A 25,150-nucleotide genomic window follows, 5' to 3' on the forward strand; every position below is an offset into this window, starting at 1 on the left:
GGCAACAACAACAACAAATTCTATGTCAATCAAAACTATGTGTCTGAAGCTGGCGTTTGTTTGTTGTTGAAATAAGTAGAGTGTAATTCAGGAGATCGTAGTGCAACTTTAACTTTATCTTTCGTTTGCCAGTGGTTCAACCGAAAGGTCTTTATGGACGTTTGCGAAAGGCTTTCAATGCAGCCTTGCATGTGCTCATTATTCAACTGTGCATACTTCTTTTCTTCCACATCGATCTTTACGACGACGACAACAACAACAACAACAACAACACCACCAACAACAACAATAGCAACAACAATAACCACAACAACAACAATAGCAACCACAACAACCACAACCACAACAACAATAGCAACAACCACAACACCCACCACCACAACAACAACAACCAGAAAACAAAACCACACCACACCACACAAAAAACATGAAGAAACCGACTGAACTTGTCACGTTTCAATATATCACTTAAGGTGATTATGAACCGGTTAATTACTACTAATTAACTAACCACACCACGATCCACTCTCGCAGTCATACAATTAAATAGAGTCAACAAAAGTATAAGTTTCAGACGCCTGTTTATGTATAAACTCTCCACCTCCCTCGAGCCTTCACTCAAAATATGTTCCTTTTACGTTCTCAACACGTAAAAAACCAGTGTTCACTGACAAAATGCCAGTAGTATGTAGAAAATTATAGGAACACGCTGAACCCGTGTAAATATAGTTAAATGCGAATGTTCTGTTCGAAAAGCTCTAGTTCGTGCAGGTGTCACACACCCCACGTTGTCACTACTCCAATGAAATCATAGATACGAAAAGACAACGGTGGTCAACGGGGTGCGTACGACATGGTGCACTTAGCTTTATCTCTGCTGCTGCTGCTTAGCCGGTATGCTGGTTAGCCGGTTCGCTGGTTAGCCGGTCCGCTGGTTAGCCGGTTCGCTGGTTAGCCGGTCCGCTGGTTAGCCGGTCTCCTGGTTAGCCGGTCTCCTGGTTAGCGTAGCTTCAACAGTTCCCGCCAGAGTCAGCCGTGCAGATGTTACATGGACGTAACGAAGCGAAGCGAAGCGAACGAAGGCTGCAAACAGAAAGCATCGGTGCACTAAACATGTCAGCTACCCCTCACCCACCACCTTAAAACATGTCATCTTTAAATACCTCATCGAGCACGTGGGCCTGCACAAAACGGACTTTTTACAACAACAAAACAGCCATTTTCCGTCCTTCTCTCCCTATCTGCAAAAACCATATACAGATTAGTATTTTAGCGTCACAGAGAGTAAATTATGCGCTAACCTGGAAAGAACAACAGAGAGTATTTCATTCCACAACACAGACTCATCAACAGCGTTAAATAATGATTTATTACCTCAAAAGCCTATGATTGTACTCTCAATGGAAGCAAAGTCCGCCTCCTCCCTGGAACAGCCTCTGTTCGTCAACAGTGACCAAAAACCTCCAGAACCCCTTGTCGAATCCTTATGCGAAAGCCATCGCCGACGAAGGAATGTTGACGACTTGTCCTCAGCAAAATAGTGGCAGTGAGAAAGGAAATAACTGGTGGAAGCTCCCCTAGAGTGCCGAATACAATACTCGGTGAAAAACCATCATACTCTAGAAACTGTGTATTAGATCCTTCCCCTTCTGCCGCTGGGTGTCAAGTGCCACGTCCTTGTGCCTCTCTCAGACAACCTAGCCAATAACACGTGACTGACCTTGTCACAAAACCAGTCCAGCTATACACAATTCTGCCTCCCAAGCAGAAAAAAGACACGAGAACCTCAATCCGTGAAAATCCCGTGCGCGCTGTCAGCGAAAAACCGTCAGCCCTATGACAGCAAAAACCCCCCACTGTGAAACTCGTGCGCTACAAAACATCCGTGCTGATTGAGCACTGTCAGCAAACTCTGCTGTAGCCCAATATCACGTACAGGCGCTTTCTATCATAATCGACCAAGAACAGGCACTCCACTGAGTGACACTTTCTTGGTCTCTGTCACCCGATCGTGACACACCTCCCCTCTTCAAGACGAAACCTCGGTTTCGCTCACAGTCATGTTCTCCTCTACAGCCCGAGAGAGAAAGTCAGCTCCAACATTGTTGGCGCCCGGAATGACGCGTACCGTGAATTGGTACGGTTGGAGAATCAACGCCCAGCGCATAAGTCTGGCGTTTGCCAACCTTGCAACCTGAAGATATTGCAGAGGTTGATAGTCTGTTTCCAGACAGAAAGGTCGTCCTCTGGAACGAGCAATCCCTCGTTTCATCCCTGATGACTGCTACCTTCTCTGTCTTCTTGTCTTTGTTCTTCTTGTCTTTGTTCTTCTCCCCGTAGGCTGTCCTCTCTATGTAGGCGCGCAGCAGGTTGGCGTGGTACAGGCGTGCTTTCCCGTGCATCATGATCCTGTAGTCGTTCTGGCCCACCCTCGCTGTCACCTCAAAAGGTCCTTGCCACTGCAGTTGTAGCTTGTTGTGTTTGACAGGTAGAAGTAGCAACACCCGTTCTCCAATCTTGAAGCTGCGCGGCCGTGCCTTGCGGTCGAATCCTCGCGCGTAACGCTGTGCTGCTCTCCCCAGGTTCTCTTGAGCCAGTTTGCAGGTCTCTTCAATCCTGTTCCTGAGTTCTACGATGTAGGTCGCTGTCGTCTGCACCTCCTCGTCAGCTTCTTCGTCTGTCCAAGCCTGACGCAGGATAGCCATGGGACCGCGTACCTGTCTGCCGTACAACAACTCAAATGGGGAAAAGCCCAAGCTCTCCTGAGGAACCTCGCGGTATGCAAAAAGCAATGCTGGGATGTACCTGTCCCACGTGCGTGGTTTCTCCTGAGCTAGTTTCCTCAGCATGGTCTTCAAGGTGCCATTGAACCTCTCCACCAGTCCGTTGCACTGAGCATGGTAAGGAGTGGTGAAGTGCTGCTCCAGTGATAGCAGTCGTGCTGCCTCCGCCATCACTCCTCCCGTGAACTGCGTGCCTCTGTCGGTGAGTACCTCTGATGGAATTCCCAGCCGGGACCACATAGTAACCAGAGCCTCAGCTACTCGCGTGGCTTCAATCGATTTCAGAGGGATCGCCTCTGGGTATCGAGTAGCGTAGTCCACCATGGTCAAAATGTATCTGTTTCCGTCCTCAGACGCAGGCAAGATGGGCCCGATGATGTCCACTGCCACCCGACGAAAGGGTTCGTCGATGAGCGGCATCTTCTCTAAGGGGACCTTCCTCACCCTTCCTTTGGCAACCACCTTCTGGCACTTATCGCAGGACGCACAGAAACGTCGGACATCCGTGCAGATGCCTGGCCAGTAAAAGTGGCGCCAGACACGATCCGTGGTCTTCTTGGTACCAAGATGACCTCCCAGAATCGAGTCGTGTGCCGTTGCCATGACACCCTCGCGAAACTCGCGAGGCACGACAACCTGTTTGAATGTACCCTCTTGGTTGCTGAACTCACGGTAGAGCAACTTCTTGTCCCTGAGGAACCTTGACCTCCCATGCTTCCCGCTCAGCTTCACCTTCCCCGACTTCGCGTGCTCCCGAGGAGTCGCTAATGTCGGATCAGATGCCTGAGCCTTCGCGAGAAGCGCGGGGGTCACGTTCCCCAGGGCAGCTCGTGCAGCAGGTAGGGGTTTGAGAGGTTTGTCCTCTCGCTCCGCCTGTGCCCGCGTGAGCACTGAAATGACGTCGGGAGCCCGATAAACGGGAACCTCCCTGGTGACGCCGTCCACAAACTGGACCCGGTTTCCAATGAGCAGGTCGCATGGAGGATCGTCCATGACGACGGCCACAATGGTCCCCGTGAACAACGGTGTTACGACCTTGATCACTGCCGTGTTCAAGTCGTAAGCGTGAGATGCCTCGGCCATTCTCACCCTGATGCTGTCTCCTGTGTAGGCCATAGCTGGAACTAGACTCGCCCGAACCACTATCATGTCTGCCCCTGTGTCCCGCAGACCTTCGCCCTTCACTCCGTTAACGTAGACGTTGCAGTGGGGCTGGAAATGTTTCCTGGAGCACGGAACGCAGAGTTGTGGAATTGTGCATGAGCTCGTGACGTCCCTTAACTCCTCACTGCCAACAAAGTGAACGCCCTTCTGGTCAGCCTGTCTCCTGTGGCAGTCCTTCTTCACGTGGCCCCGCTTGTTGCAGTAGTAACACTGGATGTCAGATCTGGAACTCGATCCCTTGTGTCCCTGATCGTCCTTCCCGTCCTTGGGTCCTGAAGAACCTGACTTTCCCGATTTTCCCGGCCGTGAGCCTGAAGATTTGCCAGAGATCGCCTGGGCGTCCTCGTGTACTCTGATCCAGTCGGCTGCTTCCTGAGTAGTCTTAGGCTGGTGTTCCTGCACAAAGGTCACCACCTCAGGTCGCAGGCTGGACATCAGTTGTTCCATGACTATGAGGTCGGCAAGGTCGTCGACTGTCCAGTTCTTCTCGGCCATCTCCACCCAGCGCCGCAGGTAGAGATTAAGGCGTGCCACAAACTGATGGCTCAGCTCGCCGCTCAGTCTCTTGCTGTTACGCAGACGTCGTCTGTAGGCTTCCGCAGTCAGGTTGAAGCGCTGGAGTAACGCCTTCTTTAGTGCCTGATAGTCTCTCGCCTCGTCGTCATCCAAAGCGTTGTAGAGCTGCAATGCGCGTCCTTTTAAGCAGGTGCTAAGGCGGCTAGCCCACGTGGCCTCTTCCCACTTCTGGTCAGATGCAATGCGCTCAAACCGGCGTAAAAAGTCGTCGAGCTCGTCCTTGTCATCGTCGAACGTCGGCAGTCTCGTACGGTCGGCAACAAACGTCGGCGCGCTAGCCTGAGTAAGCGTACCCTTCTCGGCCTGTAGCCTAGCTAGCTCTAGCTGGTGATCGCGATCCGCCTGTTCCTTCCGGTCTAGTCTGTCACGTTCGTCTTTCTTTTCCTGTCTGTCAAGTTCGGCCTGTCGTTCGGCCTGTCGTTCCTGTCTCTCAAGCTCGTCTTTCTTATCCTGTCGGTCACGTTCGGCCTGTCGTTCGGCCTGTCGTTCTCTTTCTTGTCTGTCTCGTTCGTCTTTCTCTTTCTTGTCCTGTCTGTCCCGTTCGGCCTGTCGTTCTTGTCTGTCAAGCTCTTCTTTTCTCGTCTGTCGCTCTATGTCTTCTTTACGTTCTAACTCCTTGCGCTTAAGCAAACTACGCGCTCTAACGCGTGCGTCTCGCTCTGTCTGTTCCTCGCTACCAGGAGTCTCAAAAGTTAATCTCTTCGTAGGAGATCCCCCTGTAGCCATGGTTAGTTTAGCAAAGCTTTATCACAAAAGTAAGTCTAACGCAGCTATAGCTAGAACACGCGGTGATGAAAGCGGTGGATACAAAAATCCCGCAACCAGAAAATGCAGAAGAAAAATCCAAACGGTGTAGAACAAATCGCGTAGCCTACTTTATGGCTGCTTTTTGCGGTGAAACAAAGTGTTTCCCACAGCCGTGGCCTACTTTATCGGCTGCTTTTTGCGGTGAAACAAAGTGTCTCCCACAGCCTTGATTAGGACAGAAGTCCTCGGACCCTTCCCCCCCAAAATTCCAACAAAGTCAAAATATGGAGAAAAATCCAAGTAAAACAAGACGGTAGAAATGTAACCTGTTACAGAATGCGAAACAACAATGTAGAGAAAACTGAGTAAAACGAATAACAAATCCGCTAACCCCGCTCAGCTCTCTGCAACGGAAAAACTCTGAACGTACAACAACAAAGATTCACAAACAAAGGAAAGGGAAGTAATCACAGTTAGCGCATACAATAACTCACAAATTACAATTTACATTTCCTGCAAGATGTGAATCGCTTAAGGTGTGGTATATGATCAAAACTATACAAAAAAGGGTAGCACCAAGCAGAAAATAAGTCGAGCACTGACGAGATTATCTGCTCTTAGTTATCCTTAATTGGTGGGTCTTTATCAGTTGGAAATTAACTGAGTAAATCCCGGCTTGGCCCCCATGTGTCACGTTTCAATATATCACTTAAGGTGATTATGAACCGGTTAATTACTACTAATTAACTAACCACACCACGATCCACTCTCGCAGTCATACAATTAAATAGAGTCAACAAAAGTATAAGTTTCAGACGCCTGTTTATGTATAAACTCTCCACCTCCCTCGAGCCTTCACTCAAAATATGTTCCTTTTACGTTCTCAACACGTAAAAAACCAGTGTTCACTGACAAAATGCCAGTAGTATGTAGAAAATTATAGGAACACGCTGAACCCGTGTAAATATAGTTAAATGCGAATGTTCTGTTCGAAAAGCTCTAGTTCGTGCAGGTGTCACACACCCCACGTTGTCACTACTCCAATGAAATCATAGATACGAAAAGACAACGGTGGTCAACGGGGTGCGTACGACATGGTGCACTTAGCTTTATCTCTGCTGCTGCTGCTTAGCCGGTATGCTGGTTAGCCGGTTCGCTGGTTAGCCGGTCCGCTGGTTAGCCGGTTCGCTGGTTAGCCGGTCCGCTGGTTAGCCGGTCTCCTGGTTAGCCGGTCTCCTGGTTAGCGTAGCTTCAACAGTTCCCGCCAGAGTCAGCCGTGCAGATGTTACAGGAACGTAACAAAGCGAAGCGAAGCGAACGAAGGCTGCAAACAGAAAGCATCGGTGCACTAAACATGTCAGCTACCCCTCACCCACCACCTTAAAACATGTCATCTTTAAATACCTCATCGAGCACGTGGGCCTGCACAAAACGGACTTTTTACAACAACAAAACAGCCATTTTCCGTCCTTCTCTCCCTATCTGCAAAAACCATATACAGATTAGTATTTTAGCGTCACAGAGAGTAAATTATGCGCTAACCTGGAAAGAACAACAGAGAGTATTTCATTCCACAACACAGACTCATCAACAGCGTTAAATAATGATTTATTACCTCAAAAGCCTATGATTGTACTCTCAATGGAAGCAAAGTCCGCCTCCTCCCTGGAGCAGCCTCTGTTCGTCAACAGTGACCAAAAAACCTCCAGAACCCCTTGTCGAATCCTTATGCGAAAGCCATCGCCGACGAAGGAATGTTGACGACTTGTCCTCAGCAAAATAGTGGCAGTGAGAAAGGAAATAACTGGTGGAAGCTCCCCTAGAGTGCCGAATACAATATTCGGTGAAAAACCATCATACTCTAGAAACTGTGTATTAGATCCTTCCCCTTCTGCCGCTGGGTGTCAAGTGCCCCGTACTTGTGTCTCTCTCAGACAACCTAGCCAATAACACGTGACTGACCTTGTCACAAAACCAGTCCAGCTATACACAATTCTGCCTCCCAAGCAGAAAAAAGACACGAGAAACTCAATCCGTGAAAATCCCGTGCGCGCTGTCAGCGAAAAACCGTCAGCCCTATGACAGCAAAAAAAACCCACTGTGAAACTCGTGCGCTACAAAACATCCGTGCTGATTGAGCACTGTCAGCAAACTCTGCTGTAGCCCAATATCACGTACAGGCGCTTTCTATCATAATCGACCAAGAACAGGCACTCCACTGAGTGACACTTTCTTGGTCTCTGTCACCCGATCGTGACACAACTTAATCCACTTTTCCATCTTCACCATCGAACGACCTTTTAACGATTGATGGGGCGTGAGAAAACCTAATAAGCAAGGGTATCTCTCGCCGCTGGAGGTATAGGCGAAGAATGGCCGGTGTAACACGAAATGTTTACTCCACGAAAAATTTACTCCGGAGTAAATATTTCGTACGAAATTCTTACTCCGAGTACACCTTTCGTACGAGAAAAGAACTCCCCAAGGCACGAAAAATTACTCCCTCCACGACATTTTTACTCCCCATTTTTGTTACTTCCAGTAAAAATCTCGTTCGCGAAAACCATGATGGGATGCGGGCGAAGGGATAATGCCAGTATATGTGATCTCGCGCAAACGAATGTCGCGCTACCCTCCCTCCACCCCTTCCACCACCAAGACTTACAGGGGACAAGGGAGTAAAAACTTCGTACACCTGGCATGGGAAGTTAAATTGCTCGTGTTAGGGTGAAGTAATTTATTCGTTATTTATTCGTCAGGGGAGTAACATTTTTGTACGAAATGTTTACTCGGAACTCACCTGTCGTGGGGAGTAATTTTCTCGTGTAATGGGGGAGTACTTTTTTTCGTAAAGGGAGTAACATTTTCGTACGAAATTTGTACTCCAAAGTAAAAATCTCGTGGCAGTAATTTTCTCGTGTTACACCGGCTGTCCGACTCGCCCAAATGAAGTGACAAACACAGGTTTTCCCCTCATCAACTCTCACCCTCTTGCTGCGTCATTGATGCATGGTGGGAGGAAGGGGGTAGGGGGGGGGGGGGTAGTTCGGAAAAAGTCTGGACATAAAGACACAGTCCCGTTATTTGTTTACGTCAGGGGTAAATGGAATAAAATGACGTGAAATGAAGTAACTTTAGAGATAACGCAACTGAATTCAAATTAAATAAAATTATGTAGAAAAGAAAAGGGAAAGGGGTAGAAACAAAGTTTCAGTGCAAAATAGCAACAAGGCCAAAAAATCATTTTCGAGTAGCATATCACGTCCGAGTTTGGGTATTGGAATGTACACACGTATTGTTAGCAGCTGAAAAAACCCGCAGTTTTAAAAGGGGAAGCGGTAGAAAAAAAATTCAGTGCAAAATTGCAAATCTCATCTCGTGATAAACATATCGCTGGGTCCGTCGAAGTATGTGTCCTCGACAACCATTCACAACTAAGGTGGCCGTATCATACACTCAGTATTAAATGCACCAAGATGTATTGTGTTTGCTTAACTTTTGAAAGAACAAATGTCTGCGGTTGTGAAATGATGTTAATAATGTCATCAATTGTTATTGAAAGTAGCACATTTCACACACACACACACACACACACACACACACACACACACACACAGTGGCACGCACGCACACACCAACCCAAGCACACACGCACGCACGCACACACACATACGCGCACACACACACACACACACACACACACACACACGCACGCACGCACACACACACACACACACACAGAGAGACTGACAGGCAGAAGGACAGACAGACACTCCTTCCCCGTAATCGAAACCCCTTGATCTGAAAAGCATGAAAGCGAAGCAGGCAGAACACTGTGTACACGACCTCTTTTTAAGCAGCAAGACCTTTTCCCTTCAGTTTTCACGTGCTTGAGACAGAGTGACCTACATAATACACTGCTTTTCAGGCAACCATCCACACCAGCTGCGACAGCAAATAAAAAGGATTGAATTTTCTCTAGTGCCGGGGGATCCAGATCATATTATTGCCCTCCGACCGATTCCACTGGGCCCGCTTCTTCTTCAACAGCCTCAAAGCGACGCCTCGGGACCCGAGCGTATCAGACTCCGCTTTCCCTGTTTCGCGCCATTTCAACAAGGGAGATGCTTTCTGGTCTCCCGCTGAGTCATCGAGGATCCAGTTACAATGCCGAGGGGGGGGGGGGGGGAGGAATGTCTCCAAAAAACTTTTTTTTTGGTTTTTTTTTTTGGGGGGGAGGAGTCACTGAGACTATGTGATCGCCAGAGGCGAGTACCTTTCCCTCTCTGTCTCTGTCTGTCTCTGTCTGTCTCTCTGTCTGTCTATCTCTCTTTCTCTCTCTCTTTCTCTATCTCTCTCTCTCTCTCTCTCTCTCTCTCTCTCTCTCTCTCTCTCTGTTCGCCTGTGGTTAATTTGAGAGAGTTTTGTTGCCGATGACGCCTGAAGAGGGAATCCGACACTGCCGGAGTTTTTGTGGAGAAAAGACTGCCATGTAGACACTGGATGTGAGCGAGTGGACTCTATTGGCAATGGAAGATCTAAACAAATACCCTGACACTTTTCGGTCGTGGTGGCCGTTTGAATAAAGGAATAAGTTGGTCATATCTAGGAAGCTGGCGGAACTTCAGAGAAAAGATGGTGCGTGTTGTACATATTGATACAATCCATTGACAGCTGAGAAACAAATACACGTCCTTGCTGAATCTTGCTACTTGCTAAAAAAATTCAGCCCTTTGCAGTGAATCCAGCAGAAAAATTACAGGCATAAACCCAGACCGCCGCTATCCCAGTCTCAGAGAGACAGACATCTATATATATATACGACTTGTGTGTGTGTGTGTGTGTGTGTGTGTGTGTGTGTGTGTGTGTGTGTGTGTGTGTGTGTGTGTGTGTGTGTGTGTGTGTGTGTGTGTGTGTGTGTGTGTGTGTGTGTGTGTGTGTCCGCGATGCACGCCCAAGGTTCTCGATGGATCTGTTTCAAATTTGGTGGGCATATTCAGGTACACCCCGGACACAACCTGCTCGATGAGATATTTCAACACGTGCTCTCAGCGCGCAGCGCTGAACCGATTTTGGTTTTTCTCTGGATCCATTCCCAGTAACTCTTCCTTATCTTCTCCAGTGTTTTCAGCGTTTATCTCCCTTCCTTCGTGTGGCGTCAATCCATATTCCCGTTACTACGTTACTATTTTTAGAATGTCACTGCACTGTCCAGAACACTTTCCTTGCACCCGTAAGTTGTCCTTACTGTAAAAGTGAAAAGGTCGAATCAATTTATAGCCACGCGAAAAATACACTGTCATCTATCTCTATATATTTATAGATATAGATATACATATATATATATACGGCTTCTCTGTGTGTGTGTGTGTGTGTGTTTGTGTGTGTGTGTGGGCAACACCTGTGGATTGTAGAGTTCTGTTTGTGATGTGGTCTGGCGGCTTTGGTATGTGTGTATGTTCAGGCCTTCCTTCGAGAAGCCATAAAAGTTATTCTCAATCCCGTTTGAGTGGACTTCGCCTTCAAAGGTGATTGTGGTGTTTCGGCACTCGGTTACATTTGGCGTCGTCGACAGCGATGGGACTCGACATGAAATGTTCAGGCCACTGAATCATTTTCGTGCTGTTCCCATTCCACCTGGGAGGGACCTAAGCTTGGCGGGTCCATGGTTCGGAACTTTGGGGACAAAGTTCATTCAAAGGGGGTCGAGTGTGACAGGGAGACTACCGTCGCCCTTCACAGCAGACTCTGCAGAGTTGTTCGCCTTAGCAGTTGTGGGCTTTCCTTGCATGTACCCGTAAGTTGTCCTCACTGTAAAAGTGCAAAGGTCGAATCTATTTATCGAAAAATCCACTGTCACCTATCTCTATATATTTATATATATACATAGATAAATACGGCTTCTGTGTGTGTGTGTGTGTGTGTGTGTGTGTGTGTGTGTGTGTGTGTGTGTGTGTGTGTGTGTGTGTGTGTGTGGAGGCAACACCTGTGGATTGTAGAGTTCTGTTTGTGATGGGGTCTGGCGGCTTTTGTCTGTCTGTATGTTCTGGCATTTGAGAAGCCATAACAGATAATATAGGGCTTAGAAATAAGCTCTAAAATTCTCAATCCCGTTTGAGAGGACTTCGCCTTCAAAGGTGATTGTGGTGAACCGCCACGCTGTCTGTCTCTGTCTCGCGATTCACCCCGGCGAAGCCGGGTATTTCTCTAGTAGATTCATATATGCATAGACAGATATGCATAGATAGATCGACACATACATACATACATACACACATACATAAAGACAGAAAGACAGAAAGACAGACGGACACACACATACACACACTCACACACACACACACACACACACAGACACACACACACACACACACACACACACACACACACACACACACAGACACACACACAGACACACACAAACACACAGACTCACACACACACACACACACACACACACACACACACACACACACAGACACACACACATACACACACACACACACACACATACACACACAGACACACAGACAGACACACACAGACACAGACTCACACACACACACACACACACACACACACACACACACACACACACACACACACACAGACACACACGTCCGCACGAAGAAACGCACACAAAGTTTTGGATTTAAAAATAATCTTTGAAGCTCAACAGACAAGAATAGTTGCAGTACTTTTGGTCAAGCAAGAAACGGTTCAGATTATACATATTCAAACGTCCCAAGTTGCAAAGGTTTCCTATTTCACAGCATGCACAATACGGGACAACAGCAATAGCCACAACCATAACAACGTCTACAACAACAACCACAAAATAACAACACGACCACCAACAACAACAACAGTAGCCACATCTTACACATTGTGTCATCACAGACATATTAAGATACGTTTTTGTCAAGCTAGCGTCCATTTTTGACATATTAATAAGTAGACTTGTGCTGACTTTTCTCCAGTTGCACAATCGAACACTAATTTTGACTCCAACTAGTGCAAGGCTTTCAATGCAACCTCGTTAGCACTCTTTCTTTGGCTTGGCAGACTTCTTTTAATCCAGTTCGATCGTAATCGGGTCCAAGAGTTCGCGCCTATACAGCGTTTCCCTAGTTTTGTCCTTGTCACACATCACAGCATTTTTCAACGGCAGAAGTTATTTCTGTGTGCATAGCTGTCACGTTGTTCCGTCTCCAATGACGACTGAGGATTTGCTATTCTCCGTTTCCAGGAATTCATTATCGTCACCTTCTTTGAGACATGGCCATGATGAGAGCAAAGTATAACGACAAATATTTTCTGTTCGGCTTTCCTTATCGGTCTTTTGTCCGTGCTTTCATTTTGTTGCCTTGGAGACAATTGACGCCGTGTGAGAGCATAAAAGTCAGAAATGCCAATGACGCTATTTGACTCTGGCGTTTTTCTTCTAGAGGAGCTGGTTTAGGAAAACATGGGTTTCCTGATTCACATTTGGCAATGATAATTAATTAGATTTCATGAATGTGTCTTTACCGTGGCATACGATATATACTTAAAATGCTGTCCCCTAGATCATCCGACCAAGGTGTTGCGGCTAGAGTGAAACTGTCTGTTGCTGCCGCTGCTCAGATTGTTGTTGTTGGTGGTTTTTTTTTTGGGGGGGAGGGGGGGGGATTTGTAAATTCACATTTAACAAAGCCTATAAGTTATATTATTTCTCGTCGGTTCCATTTTCTTCGACACAGACCCCGACCTGAAGACGTTGTTCCCCAAGATCATCCAGCTTTACAGTGTGAAATTGTCTCAGATTTGGGGGGTTGGGATTTCTTGGTTAACATTAACAAAACACTTTTTTTCTCTCGTTGGTTCCAGTTTCTTCAACACAGAACCCGACCCAAAGATGCTCTGCCCCAAGATCATCCAACTTAACAAGATGTTGCGGCTAGAGTGAAACTGACTCTAGCTGCTGATGCTTAGATTTAAGGTGGCGATTTCTCAGTTAACATTGACCAACCCTATAAGTTTTCTCGTTGGTTCCAGTTTCTTCGACACAGAACCCGACCTGAAAATGCTGTTCCCCAAGATCATCCGGCTGAACGAGGTGTCTCAGCTGGAGTGGTACGTGGACCGCGACATGCTGCAGAAGCACGCGGTGACGGTGATGGAAGGACTGGGGGCGGCGGTGGAGAGTCTGGAGGACTCCTACTTCCTCAACGGCGTCCTGATCGCACTGGGACAGACCCACGCCAAGCGCAACATGAAGGCTGCCATGCTCAAGGTAAGAAGCAAGTCAGACTCGAAGTAAGAAACGTGTCAGGCACAGAGTAAGACATATATCAGACTCAAATGGAGAAAAGTACTGTGGTCAAAGTAAAAAATCTGTCATACTCAGACGGAGAGAGAGAGCGAGAGAGAGAGAGAGAGAGAGAGAGAGAGACAGAGACACAGAGACAGAGACAGAGACAGAGAGAGAGAATTGAATTGAATTGAACTTTATTTAACAAGGATTAAGATTTAAAGGCACAGTAAGCCTCCCGTAAACCATCACAGATACGGTCAGGCTTTTACACACAGTACAAACACCCTTTCATTTAAACACTCACCGATTGAGAACATCCTAGGTGCCCTCCGTAAAGAGCGAACAATTTTCAAAGAATTTATTTTTGCGTGGTCTGTCTTACCCCTGAGCCATCGTGAAACCGTGTGATCCAGTTTCTCTTTTTCACAATGTAGTCGTCAGTTAGTCATTTGAATGCGACTCGATGTGAGCTTATTTACAATAGCACGTTTTTATGCACGAAACAAACGGATGTGGTTCACAAGAACTCTAGCGATGGCTTTTGACTGTTGAGAGGAACGGCGGTATGCACTGATAAACCGTCGTCTGCTACGACCCTTGCGTGACCCTGCTTCCGGGCTTTTCTTTTTTCAAACTTTCACAACTTCGAATTGTACTGATCTTGTCTTGATGAAAAAAGAATTCTTTTATGATTAAAGAATGTTTGTGTAACAAGCTGTCAATTTATCCAAGCGGAGCCCGCAGTTTTTTTTTTCATCTCCCAGCACTGAAAATTTTTTTGCCAAGTGGTGTCTGTCTGGACATTGTTCTAGAATTCATCTTTTAGCACAATATTAGCGACACTGTTTGGACAATTCTATTAAAATTAGGCGTACAAACTGATTTTGTTTCGGGGAATCCTCTCAGAGGATCAGAATTTTCATATAATATCATCGGAAGCTGTTACAACGGGAAAATGTGAAACTTTTGTCACTTTTTAACATGGAATTTCATCTTTGAGCGTTTCAAGCGGACTTTAATAAAATAGTTATTTGCGAATTAAGCAGCGGAAGACACTCACCGGTTCAACATGTGTATGGTCATTAAACCTCAAAACATTTCAGTAAGTGGTTTAGACAAACACCTCCGACATGTGAGGGTGACTGGTTTGTAGCTGAAGAGTTTTTTTTCTAAAGTGTGTTCTAAATACAAATGACGTACTGGTAATGATGTAATGAGTTGTTCTAATCTTGTTCTTGGAACTCTTGCTGTTCCAAGCTTGTTCTTAGCAAGTCTTGGTGACGAGAACAAAGACTATCAATGAAATCTTTAGAAATAACCTCTGACAACGACGACGATGACGACGACGACGACGATAACAACAACAACAACAAATGACATCGACGACGACGACGACAACAACAACAACAACAACAACAACAACAACAACAACAACAAAAACAACAACACGAGAACAACAACAATCACGACAACGAACATGACAACAACAACACCAACAACTACGACGACAACTACAACGACTGGGTTATGATGACATCACCAATGATTTAAAGGCCGTTAAAAAATCGTTAAATCCTATTTCTTCACTGATTCTTATGAAATTTTAAAGGTAGGTTTGTTGTCCCCAACTTATTTTCACTCCATACTTTTCCAGAAGAAAAACATAATTTTGGCAGTTAAAAACCGTTAAATTTCAATTCTTCATCGATATTTATGAAATTTTGTGGGTAGGTTCGTTGTCCCCAACTGATTTTCACTCTATACTTTTCCAGAAGAAAGACATAATTTTGGCAGTTAAAAAACGTTAAATTTCAATTCTTCACCTATCTTTATGAAATTTAGTGGGTGGGTCCGTTGTCCCAAACTGAATTTTAAGACATACTTTTCCAGACAAAAAACCTTATTTTTGGCAGTTAAAAACCGTTAAATCTCAATTCTTCATCGATATTTATGAAATTTTGTGGGTAGGTTCGTTGTCCCCAATTGATTTTCACTCCATACTTTTCCAGAAGAAAAACATAATTTTGGCAGTTAAAAACCGTTACATTTAAATTTTCACCTATCTTTATGAAATTTAGTGGGTGGGTCCGTTGTCCCAAACTGAATTTCAAGACAAACTATTCCAGTCAAAAAAACTTATTTTTGGCAGTTAAAAACCGTTAAGTCTCAATTCTACACCGATATTTATGACATTTTGTGGGTAGGTTTGTTGTCAGATTTGACATGATGGCAGAATTGAAAGTGTGAGATATCCTGATGTTTCACAATTTATGCTGCATAATTCAGCCCCATAGGCGCTTGAATTTTAGGTGGAGTTGGGTTTTTTTTCAGCCCAAACTAGTAACCCCCACATGGTTTTCATGTCCCTTTCTGAGAGACTTCAAGAAGTTTCAATTTGACGTCATGATTAGCCTGCCGCATTAGCAAGTATGAAAACACGTCATCGATGACACATTTTAAGACAGAGAGAGAGAGAGAGAGAGAGAGAGAGAGAGAGAGAGAGAGAGAGAGAGAGAGAGAGAGAGAGAGAATCATGTACACACAGATGGACGACTTCGCTTGGGGTATGTACTGCCCGGCAGTACACATCTACTTTATTATTTAGATTTTAAAAGTTAGGTCTAGCGCAAAAACGCACCACGGTCCAAAAGCATTTTGATAATCATCGATTCACGGCTATCGCCAGTTTACATCGATAGAATGAGACCCGAAGGGAAGTAACTTATGTTTGACCTGAGTTCAGGATGGGTCCAAAAAAGTGTTCGAGACAATCTGCAAAATTAATTCTTTAAAAATTGCTCGCTCTTTACGTAGGGCACCTAGGATGTTCTCAATTGGTGAGTGTTTAAATGAAAGGGTGTTTGTACTGTGTGTAAAAGCCTGACCGTATCTGTGATGGTTTAACAATAATAACAATAACAATAACAGCACTTTATTGTCCATTAAAATATTACATAAAAATGGAAATTTTTCTTCGGCACACCCTGCCTGCCTGTAAACGATTATAACAACAATTGTATAGGACGACACACATAAAACATAAAACATAAAAGGGATACAATCAAATATGATATTGCACTATGTGAATTTACCCTCTCATATCACAGGAATTGGGTTTCACAGCAGAGTAATCACATTACAAATATTTCACACACACCTTCACATGTACACATTGTTTGTTTTTTCCCAGCCGACCAGCCTCTACGTGATGCGAGAAGAATTTAAAATGGTGACTGCAGAAGGCAGGAATGACTTTTTAAACTGGTTTTTGCGTGCCAAAGGGACCTTATAACGTTTACCTGAAGGGAGAATTTCGAAACAGGGGTTGAGAGGATGGATCGGATCACGGACAATTTTGAGAGCTTTCCGCTTAATGGCAGCTTCGTAGAGACTGGTCAGCTGTCGTTGGGGTTGCCCAACAAGCTTGCTAGCCGTCGCAACAATGCGGTGGAGTTTAGCTTTGTTTTTAACAGTTGTGTTACCATACCATGTCACAGTGTTAAAAGTCAGTATGCTTTCAATCAAACTGCGATACACAAGTTCCATAACACTTTGATTGACATTAAAATATTTAAGCTTCCTGAGAAGAAAAAGTCGCTGCTGAGCTTTCTTATAAACAGCATGAACATGATCACTAAAAGTCAGCTTATTGTCAATTGAAACCCCAAGATATTTGAAGGTTTCCACAAGTTCAACTTCCTTGTCGCTTATTCTCACTTTTTGGGGACCACAATTATCACTCTTTCCTCCAAAAATCATTTCTTTTGTTTTGCCTACATTCAACTGCAAGAAACTGGACTTGAACCATTCATTCAGAAGATCAACTTGGGTAAAATACTTTGACAAAGTTTCGTCGTCCTTCAGACGCCCAACGAGGGCCATGTCGTCTGCATATTTAATGAGGGCTAGAACTGGATCATTTAAAAGCATGTTGTTTGTGTAAATAATAATAATAATAATAAATGAGCATTTATATAGCGCAACATCATAACTTTACAAGTATGCTCTTTGCGCTTGACACATTTAAAATTAAAACACAGTTATACAAGCATTTACATCTACATTCATAGTCAACAACGCTTAATTAAAAGCATACACCATCAAACATACATTACAAAAGATTCTTCCACTAACTAATTAATAAAAACATGAATAAAATAGGTAGTAAAAAACAAGGAAATACCAGCTGAATACCCTAATGGAAAAAAGGACGGGAGGCTTTCTGTCCGGGCGTGAATTCCGGTATTCATAACAGCCGTCCAGCACCAAAACGAGGCGCCATTGTTGTTGAGGACCAAGTCCACGAAAATAAATTCTTTGAAAATTTCTCACGCTCGACAGAAAGCAGCCAGGATGTTCCCGTTCGGTGAGCGTTCAAATAGAAGTATGCTTGTACTATATGTAGACGCTCGGGGAGCTCTGTGATGGTTTACGGGAGGCTTACTGTGCCTTTTAAGGCTACGCCTTTTCTTACAATCTGTCCTTGGGACGCACAGATACACAATGATAAAATTAAAAAAATTAAAAGAGAGAGAGAGAGCGAGAGAGAGAGAGAGAATACACGCGCGTGTGTGTGTGTCTGTGAGAGAGAGAGAGAGAGAGAGAGAGAGAGAGAGAGAGAGAGAGAGGGAGAGAGAGAGAGAGAGAGAGAGAGAGAGAGAAAGAAAGAAGAGAGAGAGAGACAGACACCGACACAGACGGATACTCATAGAGAGATCTACTATACACTAAGTGTCTAGTGTGTATTATTAGAATTAAAATTTGCTGCTTGTTATTCAACCCTTGGAATACCAATACTTACACATCTGTTTTTCTTTCAGCGTTTGTGGCCATCCTTGGAGGTGGGACTGCGAACGATGCTTGGGGAAACCTACACTCAGGACGTTGCTGAGGCCTGGCGAAAACTCTACTCCTACATTTGTTCACAGATGAAACGTGGCATGGAAAACCCGGACTTGCCACTGGACATCTGCGAAGATCACTGTGTATCTTGATAAGGTGTGCATGACTTTACAAGCATGACTTTACAAGCGTGACATGACTTTACAAGCATGATTCTACTCCTACATTTGCTCGCAGATGAAACGTGGCATGGAAAACCCGGACTTGCCACTAGATATCTGCGAAGATCACTGTGTATCTTGATAAGGTGTGCATGACTTTACAAGCATGACTTTACAAGCGTGACATGACTTTACAAGCATGATTCTACTCCTACATTTGCTCGCAGATGAAACGTGGCATGGAAAACCCGGACTTGCCACTAGACATCTGCGAAGATCACTTGGAATCTTGATAAGGTTCATGATCGATGTGACTTTACAAGCAGGATTCTACTCCTACATTATTTTGCTCGCTGATGAAACTTGGCATGGAAAACCCGGACTTGCCACTTGACACCTACGAAGATCACTGGGAATCTTGATCAGATTCAATATGTGACATGACTGTACAAGTTGGATTCACAGCTGGACTTCTGTTTGTGATGATTATTGTGAATCGGGATGGCATTCTCAGCGAGCTAGCGTTGCATGGATAGATTGGATTTATCATAGACGTATGTGATGAGCATTGGGAATTTGGACGATGTTCTCAACGTGGCATGAAACGATTGGATTCACTTTTGGAATGTTTATGGAAAACGTTGGTGAGATTTTGAAAATGGCAAAACTGAGACTTGCGACTGGATATCTGTGATGATTTCTAAAAACTGTGGATGGGTTACTCACCGCGGCGAAGATCTTCTGAATGAACAATTGGACCATCTGTGGATTTTTTGATTCTTGGTGGACTTCATAATGTGTCAAGGTAACCGTGGATTTGAAGTTGAATGTCTGTGCTGATTATTTGAAATGTTAGAGATACTGTCAATTAAAAACCTGGACTTACCTTACCACTGCACATTTTAGGTGATTTCCTAGATTCTCAGCGGGATTCTAGCGTTCGAGGAAGAAAACCTGGCATATGCTTTACCCCTTCAAATGAATTACTTGGATTCTAAATGTGATCATTTTATATTTGGCTGGTAAAAATAAACAAACTTGGATTTTCGCCAAACGGAAATTGCATGGACATCTCTGATTAAAACGTGGCATGCCGGGTAACGAGATATTGAATAGTCATGGATTGAAGTGAAGTGAAATGTGCACTGAAGAGTTAACACTAGTGTTCAGTTGAACACTAACTTTTACCATGTGTGCTACTTTTGCAAGCAGAATGATGTACTATTTCACATTTCAAAACTGGTTACACAAAGTGTGTTCAAAAGTGTGGAACACTTTAGTCTAGAGTGAACATTTCTGGCGATCACTGTAAATCTTGACGGAAATCGTCACAGACTGTTCAATGATTTAAAACAGAACTGTCTTTTGCTATCTGGTTAATTGTGACCGACAGAAACTTCATTCCAATGTGATTTTGTGGTGCTCATTCTGGAGCAATTTCACTTTCTTACATCATGTGTTTATCGCTTTGTCTCGCGAGAGCAATACCAGAGAATGTTATGAGTGTTGTGTTTGCTACTGCATTGAAAACGACCATGTTATAGTTTTGTTTGTTTAAACGAAAGTTGTGTTAAGCAGATTGTGTAAAGTCTTGTATCTTAAAAAGTCATGGTGGGATGAAAGGAATGCATATTTACCATATTGATAAATGTTCTATTATATCAATTTTTACCATATTGATAAATGTTCTATTATATCAATTTTTACCATATTGATAAATGTTCTATTATATCAATTTTTACCATATTGATAAATGTTCTATTATATCAATTTTTACCATATTGATAAATGTTCTATTATATCAATTTTTACCATATTGATAAATGTTCTATTATATCAATTTTTACCATATTGATAAATGTTCTATTATATCAATTTTTACCATATTGATAAATGTTCTATTATATCAATTTTTACCATATTGATAAATGTTCTATTATATCAATTTTTACCATATTGATAAATGTTCTATTATATATATCAATTTTTACCATATTGAGAAACTGCGCAGGACTACAAATGTCATGGTTCAAATCATAAATAATATATCATTCTGCCGAGTCGGGAGGAAGAAAAAACCCACAACGTGGTTGAAAGAAAATGACAAAATTACACCTTTCGAGCGCAGTAAATATGAGTTTAATTCTGACCGTTGACCATTTGTTTGGCTTGTGTTGTGATTCCTAAATCGGCAGTTTACTCAATCTGTTCCGATGAGGGACTGGACTGGCCTGGCCTGGACTGCACCCCATACTGGATTAAGGCCCTTGCGGTTATTTCTAGGTTGTAGGATTTTTTCGTTCTGAGAGAGTTTCCTTGAACCATCTCTAGTTAAGACAATGAGAACAGTTTAAATTTTGATATTTGCACTCAAGCAATTGCAATGCATAAAAATATTGTCAAGACTTAAGCACCCAACACACATCGGCAAAGAATTGTTCAATTTAGATCTCAATTTTGGTTCATATGTTTCTTGTTAGTTTCTTCATCTTAAACCGCGTCAGTTCTCCAATTATGATCAAAAATCGAGTTGTTGTGCATCGTAAAATTCTCGTTATAAGATATAAATCTGTGGTTTGTCTTTACTTTCCAAGCTTTTCTGTGATAATGATGAACGGCTGGACGAAAAGACCAGACTCCATGAAAAACAGAAGCAGATCTTACCACGTGCAGCAAAGTGATTCTTTCCCCAACCGCCGCCTAATTGTCATCTTCTATTTACAATGCAACTGAAAAATGCTAAAAGTATATCAAGTCATGTCTACCATCAGTGATAAATAAGTGACTAACTAACTAACTAACTAACTAACTAACTAACTCACTCACTGACTAACTGACTGACTGACTGACTGACTGACTGACTGACTAACTAACTAGCTAACTAAAGAACTAGGTAAAGAACTGAATAAAAAAAAACTTACTGAGAAGTTAAACAAATGAATAAATAAATAAATAAATCGATACACAATAAATAATAAATAAATGAATACATTTATAAACGTTAAAAAATAGATAAATCAATTAAAGGACAATACGATTCGAAAGGCACGTTAGCAACAAAACAAAAACAAAAAAAAACAAATGAAGAAATGGGAGCGGCCACAAACCTCCATGAAAAAAAAAAATATCCAACAGTAGGTAGACTTACAACTCGCAGATTCCGATGTATTCTTGAATTACTTTGGTACTTCTTTTTGCACTGTTTTATTTTCTGAAATGTATGGTTGTCTGTTTGTTTGTCAGTTAAATTACTGGCATTAACCTAAAGCGCACAAAACCATTGTAATAATGTTTGATTGGTAGTAAATATTTCGGAACCAAATGCCTCCTAAAACCGGCACCTTTGTCAAATACAAAAAAATATTCAACATCTATGTCCTAGTGACCAGTTTTGTCTTCACACGGTCTCAAAATACATTCCTTCCCTAAACTTTCGTGCACACCGCCACAGACATACCCAGGTTTTTAAACGGGACAAAGCATCCCTCCACGTGGACACGTACTAAACATCTACGTCAGGCTGCTTCCTTTACAGTCTGGACATTTTTGTCGAGGCCGAGGCGCACGAGAAAGTTACCAGCCGGATGAGAGCCAGCCGCGGAGTTGGATTGGTTGAAATCACAACAAATATCAATCAATTCAACCAATAAATTGATATTTGTTGTGATTTCAACCAATCCAACTCTGTGGTTTGTTCTTTCTCGATTGGGTGGCACCCACTTTAGGTTCGTGCAACTCAGCCCTGAATTACTTTCGCAGAATCACATAGGTGTCGGTCAAAGCAGCATAACATTCCTGTTCTGCACAGAAAACAGCCAGGCTGAAGAATTTGGTTATATGTGATACTCAATTCACACCAGTCTGTGGGGAGCCCTGTATATTGATCTGCTATGTTAACGTATACTATACGTTATTTGTAATTGTTGATCAAAATATGACATTTGACACATATCAAAACAGTCACTGTTATCTGAGAACGCAATAGCAATCAAGTCAAGTCAAGTCAATATATTTTTTTTTAAACCTATAGGTTACATGAATTCTACAACAACAACAAAATAATTCCAAAAAACACGACAAAAAAGATCTGTAATAATGAGACACAACACTTCAAAGAAACGCGACGGGACAACGATAACATGTGTTCCGTGAGGTGATCACTTACTGGCGGGATCTTTGTCAAATGTCATATTTTGGTCAAAATTACAAATAACATGTACGTATTGATCCAATTTAGTGAGAACTCCTTTTACTTTTTTCACGAATAAATGCATACACACATGCACTCTTGAAATATCGGCCATCCGCCTGAGTATGAGTCGGTGTCAGACGTCACCTGGTAAAAAGAAGTAAAATCCAATGTTCAGTCGTTACATTTTTTTTTAAACAAAGGGAGTAGTTTGTATGCGAATCCCCGTTTGGAATTAGTCAAGCCCTATTGCTCTTATTGACTAGAATCATTCCATTAAATCAGTTTCAAGTTTTAATCTGGAATTGGTTATTAAGCAATATAGCTATTCTGATGGACACGTGGGGGAATTCGGGGGCTGTGATTGGATGGTACATGGTCTCAACATCATCATCAAAGCATATTGCTACGGAAGTCGGCTATATTTGCCAATATCCAAAAGCATATTGGCAATAACAAAGACGCATGGTTCCGGTTTACCCATCTGTACCACACGATGTTAACAATCGACAACTTGAAATTCTTCTCGGGAATGTATTTCAGCTTTACAAATGTCGATAGCATACCCTTTTCTGCTAACTTCCCGATGAAACAGGACTAAACCAATTATTTTCTGTCCCTAAACACCACAAAATGCCCAAAGTCGAACTTTCGCATTCGGCTTTTCTTATCTCGTAACTCCACACTAAATACCCCACTTCCCCTCTGAATTATTGATGTACAACCCATGGCACTAACATTCATGTAGTCGTTTATAACTGAGGTTGAAAAATTCGCTTCATGACGAGACAAGTATGAATCAAAACTTCGCTGTCGTCTGCTCGCGTTGTACGGATTAGCTGTTCTCTTCTCCTTCCCTTGTTGCATCCTAGTTATTCAGTTGTTTCTAGTTTTCCGTTGATGTTGTGTTTTGGTCTTCTTCACAAGTAGTCTTGTTCAAAATTAAGTCAGTGTGGCGCCTGCGCAAAACTAATGCGCATAAGAAACGGCGTCTGCTATCAAAACCTGAGATCAACGCATCGACGCAAAAACTGTCATTTTTGGCTCACGTAAGTGTAGCCTATGCGATGCTAACTTTTGTCTGTCTGTGCGTGCGCGTATGTATGTATGTCTGTGGTAAAAACTTTAACATTTGACTGAACACTGAAATACTAATTTTACCTGGTTATTATTCAAGCAACAGCTTCAAAGTATTGAAGCAATGATCAACATTTCGTCGGCACGTATGTAGTTAAAGTGTGTACTCCAAAGAAAACGGGTGGTGGTTTTTTTTTTTTTTTTTGGGGGGGGGGGGGTAAAAACAGCTGACTGGTTTGTGTCGTGTGTGGTATGTAGACCAGGTCAAGGGTCAAGGTTAGGTCAGATCGCGTGAAGGATTGTGGTATAGATACAGTTATCACCGAGCTGCAGTTCGCCGATTCGGAGAAGACGACTCATGATTTCACATTGTTTGGTTTCGTAGCTCCAGAAAAATAGATAAAGAAGATACCAAAGGAGATTTCCTACAGGTTAATCTGCACACCGTGTTTCCAGTGTCTGCGCGAGGAAGCGCTGTCGAAAGCGCAGTGTCGATCTGGCCATCTGGCAGTCGTGTCCCCGTAAGACAGATCTAGATCTAGTGTCTCGCACTCTTGCACCGTGTCACCTATGCTTACTGAGTGTGTGTGTATGTGTGACGGAGTAAATGAGTTTGTGTTACTGTTTGTCGATTTCTTACGGGAGCCTTGAAGGCTTCGCCTCTTGTGTAAGTTTGGAACAACAAATCAAGGTCAGAACATTATACTTGTCTCGTCTAAATATCGGACCCTATTGCTACGCTGAAAACACAATAGCTGTTATTGATTCATTCTCAATACTTAAATACCGCGCCGTATTTTTATTTATTGGACCCACTATTTATGAATAAACTTTATAACGACCCAGAATACTCATCAACTAAAATAAAAACGTATTTCGCTGCAAGAGTTACATTGTACTAGGTACGAGGGTATTATTCTTGCAGATAACTTTATTTACATAAACTCAAAATATACTTGCGGATTACATATTCTTACATCAGTCATTTTATTGTTTGCAGATATCGTTTTGCCATTATTTAGTGCACTTGAGGTCATTTCATTTTGTAAATCACTTTTGCTTTAGCAATATTAGTAATGTGTTTTTGTTGCATATATGTGACACTTTGTCCCTTTTTTTGCAATGCCCACAAGCATGATCCTTAAATTGTTTTTCTGGCACATATTTGTGAAGCATTTGATTCACTTCTTGCATTGCACATATAGATGTTTTTACAAAAGTATGATCACTATTTTTGTCCGAAATAAACCTGTTCAGAAACTGTGGTACAGTGGGTGACATTTTTGTTGATTGGTTTATTTGTCAACAGGGTTCT

General features: G+C 43.1%; 1 protein-coding gene across 1 annotated transcript in view; it reads left to right on the forward strand.

Moving 5' to 3' along the window:
* The window catches only part of LOC138953689 (neuroglobin-like), a 163,729-nt gene extending 145,136 nt beyond the window's left edge, over positions 1-18,593 (forward strand). The window contains exons 2-3 of the mRNA XM_070325582.1: positions 13,308-13,545; positions 18,387-18,593. Coding sequence (XP_070181683.1) covers positions 13,308-13,545; positions 18,387-18,560 — 412 coding nt within the window. The 3' untranslated portion in view covers positions 18,561-18,593. The remainder of the gene's footprint in view (positions 1-13,307; positions 13,546-18,386) is intronic.
* Positions 18,594-25,150: the final 6,557 nt, after the last annotated feature.

This window comes from Littorina saxatilis, linkage group LG17 (assembly GCF_037325665.1).
Source record: "Littorina saxatilis isolate snail1 linkage group LG17, US_GU_Lsax_2.0, whole genome shotgun sequence".
NCBI classification, from domain to species: Eukaryota; Metazoa; Mollusca; class Gastropoda; order Littorinimorpha; family Littorinidae; genus Littorina; species Littorina saxatilis.